We start from the raw sequence: 7,780 nt of genomic DNA, 5'->3' as shown, positions 1-7,780 counted from the left end.
CAAGAAATGTAGCTGCAAAAATGGAACAAATTTCTGATTGTTGTGCGCTCAAGTTTGAGTTTTTGGACATCCTCGCTCTTGTTGAGCTTAAATCACTTGTGTTGACCTGTGCAATTTAGTTTTGTCTCTTGTGAATACTTTGGCCATCCAGCACTTATGTCGATTAACACAAACCTCCCATTCAAAAATAGAAAGCATTCTTTTCCCTAGAGCTGCGGAGATTACCTTTCCATGTGGACTAGTGCAGCATAGTCTTTCCTGAAGCCTTGCCTCAGCAAGCTTGTGCTGCTATAACATTACTGTTAATTGTTGGTTTCCAAACCTGTAGTCGTACCTCTACTTTTGATGTAGTTGTAAAGAGTAACTATTCCATTCCATTGCAGAGAAAACTTTATCAATATTAGTTACCTATCAATTGGACTGTCTCCACTTTTCTACAGTTCTACATATAGATGGTTTCAGTTTTTAAACCAAAATAATGGTAAATGGTACAAAGAAACTTGTGTAGAATAGCCCTCGGGAGCTTGCCTCTGAAATCGTTTTGAGAAGGGCTAATGTCTTTAATTCATCTCTCATGAGCTAACTCTGAAGACTTTTGCTGACAGTTTAAGCGCTCTTATTGCTAGAGGATGACTTGCCAGGAAAAGGATTTTAAAAATCTGGATTTCTGCCCATTTTGGGGGGTATCATTGTAACTATATTGTCTTGAAAATTCAATTTCCTGGAATAGCAAAGCTAAAGAGTCTTTTAGAAAAATCAGACTTCGTCAGTGCTGGGCACTGAACCGGTTTCACTATTTTGTTTTTGAAAAAACAGAGCACACCCTCTTCTGCCCCCAAAACAGGGGAGCTGATTGGATGCAGAAACCTGCAGGTAGATCCATGGGTTCATCCCCCTCCTTGTCCTCTCCTGGTTTGTCCTTTTACAGGAGGAGCAAAAGACTTGTCAATTGTGTTTCCCCTTAAGAATTTATGGATGAATAAGCATTAGATTTATAGCCTCAGACATGCTGAGAAAGTGAAAGCTGATTAGCTGAAGAAGGAAATGTGATATGATTCAGACTTCTCACATCCTCATTTTTTTCTTTTTCTAATACCTGGTTGTCTCAAAAATGTGTCAAACCATTGGAAGGAAAGTTCTGCCACTAAAGATGCAACATCTTCACCCCAACCTTTAATGCCTGGGAAAGCCTCTTCTCTCCTCCTCAGAGGACAAGAAAGGTAACACCAGGCATTCCTAATATTCATTAGATGAACACTCTTAAAAAAAAAATAAATCAGACTTCCTTCACTCTAGTGAAACTGAAAAGGGCCAAACTTGTTTTTTCTTCTTCTTTTTCTTTTTAACTGTTTCATGTCTGATTTGTCCTAAGGAAGGTAACCACATGTCTCAGTGGATACATATGTGCATGTGTATTCTCACACAAATAAACTGTCAGTATTAAGGAGACAGAAGAGTGAGATTTCTGATACTGCTTGTTTTTGGACACCTCAGTACATAATTAGAGTTAACATTGGAATGATTTTTCTGTGGATAAAAGGACCTCCCCCAAAAAATTGTGGTGAGGAAAGACATCTATAGGTAAAATTTAAAAATACATAAAAAACCAATTTGTGAACATCTTACGGCTTCTACCTTTCAAATGATTAAAACATTGTGTAGAATTTGATAAACTTTCCAAAAGTTCTCAAACACTTTGCTTACTTCTGCCAGATTTTATACAAATGTAACACTCTGCAAGCGGCAATAAAGAACTCCCAAGGAAGTGAGTCTGAGACATTGTTTGGTCTAGGATAAAATCCGAACTGTCTCTCTAACACGGCAGGTACCTGAAAACCTGCACTCGCTGATACAAAACCCTGGGTGTTCTAAACAAAACTGGCTGCAAGTCTGAGCTCCAGGATGAAGTCATGGGCCAGGAACAATTACCACTTTCCAGGCTCTTTGGTGCCAGCAAATGCTCCGTGGGCAGAGTGCCCAGCCACGTGTTCTAGTGGAGGCATTTGTGGTAAAGATACTCCCATGGTGAAGGACAGGTAGCTCCGATGCACTGGAGAGAGAAGAGAAATTTTTTCTTCCTGCAGCCAAACGGAAAAGTTTTCTCAGGTTACTGCTTGCTCCGTGTGCTGGATTCTGGTATTCACCTGCGGCATAAATACTTATGCAGGTCATACAGTGCCAACTACAGTAACTGGCTAAAGTGCAGACCTCTTCCTCTGATGAAAGTTGCTTTGGAGATGATTGGCTGCCTAAGCTACTGGGATGCTTCTCTGGGAATGCATTACTAAGGTGCAGCTCCCTGTCGCTTGGAACACTGGGACAGGTTTATCCCATGTAGTGGTGGTTGAAACTGCAGCTCAGAGGTGGCATTGGGACACTCTTCTGCCAGTGGCTAGGGGAGCTAGATGTGAAGAACTGGCTCCTCAAAGACTGGGGTAGGAAGAATAGAGGAGATGAACACAAACCCTGAATAAAGTATAGGACATGGAAAGGACCTTTGTGCTGAGAACAGTCTGTTTCAGCAGTTGCTTTAATTCTCTAGGGTTGCCTTCTCAAATGCTCGTATATGAGCATCTGAATCAGTGGATCAGGGATTTAATGTTTTATCGTCACTTTGAGGCATATCCGGACTTACTTCTTTCCCTGCTCACCATAAACCTTTTGACTTTATGACAAGTATGTACAAGTACAGGTACTCATGTTTGTGTCAAATAGATTATGGGCAGATTCAACCTAATATGAAAGAAGAATAATTCACTTCCTCCTTTGAACAACCATGGGCATGGCTTTGAAAGCAGTGCCAGCTGTCTATGGCTTCATGGGCAGTGGAACTTGCTGTTACCAAGGTTTTAGTCTGGAAGCTGATCGTGCCACGAGCAAAAGAATGGTGCCTGCCCACCATTACTGCTTCTGCTGTTTAGAGCCCTGTGCCCACCTGTGGGATCCCACCCTACCCATCTCCATCGCATAGACAAGCACTAGTATCAGTTAGCACCTGGTAATAGGGGAGAAAGATTCTTGACTGAGAGTTCTGGGAAAGGGTTGTTTCGGTGGTGCATGAGAAGGTCTGGGTTTGGTTTCTTGCTCTGCCACAAGATTTGCTGGATGATCTGGGATTGTCAGTGTCTCACATTTCCAGATACATGTAATAGGGATAGAATATCCTCCTTTCGTCTTGCCCCCTATGACTGCAGCTGCCTGAGGTGTGAGCTATTGAGGGATGTGTTCAGTGAACAGTGTTTTGTAGTGATTTGTTAAAAACCATTGAGCACAGCTGGAATTCAAAGCCCAGTGTCCTCAACACTGAGCACAGGCTTTCTGGTGTGATGCAGTAAAGGTGGCTGAAACGTGCTCCATGCATGCCAGAGCCATCTGGCCAAGATGTGCAGTGCTGTCAACCAGAGGTGGGTTTGGAAGACAAGCAGCACGCTGGTTGGAAGACAAGCAGCACGCTGGTTGGAAGACAAGCAGCACGCTGGTTGGATGCTGTGACAATGAGTTAGGCCAGCTACATATCATGCAATGTATGGAAAGATTTTAACTTCTACCTGAGGACCCTGTGGTTCTTATACCAGCTCTGGCTTCCACCCAGCTTCATAGTTTATGAACTAGACTGGTGAGGTGCTACACTTTCTGCAGGAATCATTGTCTCCGTGACACAGAGCTTAGGCCAAGGACCCAGAAGCATCACATCCTCAGCCAAGCTACTTTAGGCAGCACAGGTGAGTTGTGCATTCACCAATGTTCTCCTGGAGTCAGTTTGCCAGCCTGATGGTTGGGAGAGCAGCAGGGCAGGTGAAATTAAAATTATTTTGGGGAAAACATCCACAATTTCCCGTGTTTGCAAAAGTGGGTTTTGTTTTCTGGAGGAGTCTGGTGCCCCTATCCCCACACCCAACTCTACCATGGGTGTCCCTGTGCTCTGCACTAATGTTCTTTGTGTCTGGAATTTCACGAGCAGAAGTCATTGTTTGTGTAGCAAGTCCAGTATTTCCAGGAAGCACAAGAACTGTTTGTGCACAGACAATCCAGTGCTGTCTGGACACATCAGACATGCTACAAAGTCACCCGCCAGGTATGCAGAACATGGGCTGTAGGTGTGACCAGCTCCTTTCAGCAGGCTGTGTCTCCTGCATAGGTGCCAGCAACCCACAGTGTATGTGCTGCTTTCTGGAAGCCCTGAACTTACCATGTAGAGCACTGAGGATACAGAGAGTAGCTTTGGCCTGGCTGCTGTGAGCCTAGAAAGATGCCTAGACAGGTGCACAAACTCTTCAGTGCCGGCCTGGTGACATCTCTAAGTGGAAAAAAGGAATGAGTCCAGGAAAGTCCGTCTGGACAATAACCCTACCTCAGCCAAGTCAGCCTGCGGTGTCTCATGTGGGTCCTAGAAATCAAGCTCTCCCAAGTGAATGGACACTTCTCAATGGGTACCTGGCCAACATAGTGCCACACACTATGTGATGAGATGCTGTGAGCTTTCTCTCTTAACCCTTGGAGATACTGAGCAAGGCATTATGGAAGTGCAGTCACTGGTAGGTTGGTAATTGCCACTGCCAGTACAATATACTGCAGCTGGAAAGCAGGAGGCTGCTTGGGTTAAGTGCTGTTCCTAAGCCTTGTAAAGTTTGTTGCATGGGAATCCCCAGAGGGTAAGAGGGAGGGAGAAGCGGGGGGGTGTTTGCCTGGAGCAGTAATGAATATATTTTTAGTGGAAGGGAAGGGACATCTCTAGTCGTGGGATAACAGCTGCACAATTTCAAAATTCCTCTGACAAGATGTAGCCAATTCCAGGGCTGCAGGGTTTTGAGGGGTTTGTTTTGTTTTTTGTTTTTCCAAGCTTCAAGCGCCTTCAGCCAATCTCTTGATCCCTGAGTGTACTTTTCAAAGTACAGTTTTGCTGTGTTGATGAGGTCTGAATGTGAGCAGTTCCCTGCCACCATCCATGCTGTGCCCTTAGCATCCTCTAAGCATTGAGCAGGATCCACTACTTGCTGGGGAAACCTTTTTATCTCTCAGAATCAGCTGAATCCCTCCCTCATTTCTGGAAGGAAGATTGCAGTGTATTTTGGATACTGGGAATTGTGTGGTTAGCTCCCTCACCCACTCCCTCTTTTCTGATTTGCAGAAAATGCAACTAAGGAAGGGAGATTCAAGCCTGCCCGGGTCTTGTGTGTAGCCTGGTTTTTGCCATGGCCCATTAGCAGGGATTTAAAGCACGTGCAGGATCTCCATTCTGTACTGTGCCCGGCAAAAGCAGCCTCTCTCCTCCCCTGTCTTGAACTTGTATTGGGATAGGAGCATGAACCTGTGGGAGTAACTATTTCATTGAGAGATGGAAAGATTTCAATGGCTTGTTGGATTTTTTTGTTTCTAATGTTTGTTTGCTGAGAGAATTCTGGGGACAGAGGGAGAAGGAGCATTGGGTAAACACTGGGAGCCCAGCGCTACCGTTGTCTGATCGCAGACACATGGGGTCAAGTACAGTGTGGGACCCATGCTGGATAATGTGGGAATCCGGCCATTTACTTTCCATGCTAAGCATTACCAAGGGAAGGAAATTGCATTGAAATGTTAAACTGTTGCCCTGATTTACATTTTCAGAGAGAAGAACTGGTGGAGTCAGCTCAGGACTCGCAGTAACCTGTGAGGCCTTGGAAAATAGCTGATATTTCAAACAAACAAAGGTCCCTGGCTGCACTGTCAGGTTCTTACCATGTTGCTTATTGTCTCTTTCAACAAATCTCAGAGAATTTACTGCTAAGAGCACTGGCTTCAGCCAGGCATATCAATATCTCCACCACTAAAGTCCCCTTTGGTGTGTGCAGTGCAGCCCACAGCACATCTGTAGTCAGCGCACTGTCCTCAGCTTAATTCCTCCTTTCTGAGAAAGACATGGGGTCAGCTTAGCCGGGCTGGTGAGAAAAACTGCTGACTTGTCTCAGTTATTTAAGGAAGGTTGGTGGTGCTGGCCTTCTTGAAAATGCCATGGTGGAGCAGAGTGAGGTGCTGCGCAAGGGAATGCCAGCCTGGCTTCTGCAACTCAGTCAGCAGAATTTTGCTGGAGCACACCTGAACATGGACACGGAGCTGATGCCACTGTGCCTCCGAGTTCTTTTGTGCTATTTGTCTTACAGATCTACTGCAAGACAGATCTAGCAATTCCATGCTACAAGGCTGCTCTTTTGCCAGAAAGGAGGAACTACCTTAGCCTTTGGCAAGAGAGCCATGGTGGTCTTCATCACACAGGGTCAGAGCAGTGCTGTTGATTATCCAGGCTGCAAGATCTATGTGCATGACCAAGTGGGCTGGTGGAGTGAAGGAACACAGATGAAAACTGTATTAATTTCCCTGCTTTTCTGTCACCTATTCACTGCCTAAAGGAAAGGGGAGGGAAATAGGTGGCATACAGTGTCACCATGGAGTCCTTGCTGAGCTGTGCCGCATGGGTTCTGCATGGCAGTTCAAAGGCCCATCTGAAGAAGCAGGTGCCTTTCTTGCTGTCTTCTGGGACACTGGGACATTGGGAAGTTGTTTGGGTGTCAGGGGCTTGTTGAATACTACTGATGTAATTCCCATTTCCTCTGCTTTATAGGTACAATGGCCTGGTGACTGGCTCTCGAGCTAAAGGTATCATTGCCATCTGCTGGGTATTATCTTTCATCATCGGCTTGACACCAATGCTAGGGTGGCACAATCGCTCCCAGATCGAAGAGCCGGGTTCCAATAAGTCCTCTCTCATCAACTGCAGCAACAGTATGGTGGCATGTCTCTTTGAGGCTGTGGTCACCATGGAGTACATGGTCTACTACAACTTCTTTGCCTGTGTGCTCTTGCCCCTCCTCCTCATGTTTGGTATCTACTTGAAAATCTTCATGGCAGCCCGGCGACAGCTCAAGCAGATGGAGAACAAGATGGTACATGGGGAACGTTCTCGCTCCACTTTGCAGAAGGAAGTCCATGCAGCTAAGTCTTTAGCCATCATTGTTGGGTTGTTTGCAGTCTGCTGGCTTCCACTACATATTATTAACTGCTTTACCCTTTTTTGCCCAAATTGTGCCCATGCTCCCCTCTGGCTGATGTACCTGGCTATTATCCTGTCTCATGCCAACTCAGTTGTAAATCCTCTAATTTATGCCTATCGAATCAGGGAGTTCCGGTACACCTTCCGTAAAATCATCAGCCAGCATATCCTGGGCCGGAAGGAGCCGTTCAAGGCAGGAACAGCCAGCTCTAGGACTTCCACTCATGGTGGGGATGCAGAGAACGCCAGCATACGAATCAGTGAGTATGCATTAGAGGTATACACCAATGGAGAGATCCACGGGGATCCTGAAAAGCAGGACTTAAACAAACGCAAAGCTGGCTTGGAATGGCACCAGAATGGAAATGCTCTGGATGTGGAGACAAATGGGCATCTCCCACATTCCTGCAAAAATGGGATTCTCTCAGATGCGTGCATGAACAAGGAGCTTCACAGTGAAGAGCTAATTGATGCCCAGGTGTCTTACTCAGATCTAGAAAGAGCAGCCTTTGCAGCAGCTGATGTTTCCTGATGAGACTTTCAGAGTCTTCCTGGTAGAATTATTTTTTCCATTGGTGACCTCTGCCACGGCAGAAAGGGAGATTGGGGGGCGGGGGGAGAGGCGTGTATTCAGATTGCTGTGGAGAAAGGGGTCCCTACCCAGGACTGTTGGGAAGATCCTAAATACTAGACTGGAGAAAAGCCAGGAGACCACTGAAACGGACTGAGGAAGGAGGGGCACGTTACCCATCAATG

General features: G+C 45.7%; 1 protein-coding gene across 1 annotated transcript in view; it reads left to right on the top strand.

Annotated features, from left to right (window-relative positions):
• The window catches only part of ADORA2A (adenosine A2a receptor), an 8,973-nt gene extending 1,417 nt beyond the window's left edge, over positions 1–7,556 (top strand). Inside the window, exon 2 of the mRNA XM_009330855.1 lies at positions 6,596–7,556. Within this exon, the coding sequence (XP_009329130.1) occupies positions 6,596–7,556 (961 nt within the window). The remainder of the gene's footprint in view (positions 1–6,595) is intronic.
• The last annotated feature ends 224 nt before the right edge of the window (positions 7,557–7,780 follow it).

The sequence above is a fragment of the Pygoscelis adeliae genome, unplaced genomic scaffold, assembly GCF_000699105.1.
Source record: "Pygoscelis adeliae isolate BGI_AS28 unplaced genomic scaffold, ASM69910v1 Scaffold358, whole genome shotgun sequence".
Taxonomy (NCBI): Eukaryota; Metazoa; Chordata; class Aves; order Sphenisciformes; family Spheniscidae; genus Pygoscelis; species Pygoscelis adeliae.
This window is presented reverse-complemented; position numbering and strand designations above follow the sequence as displayed.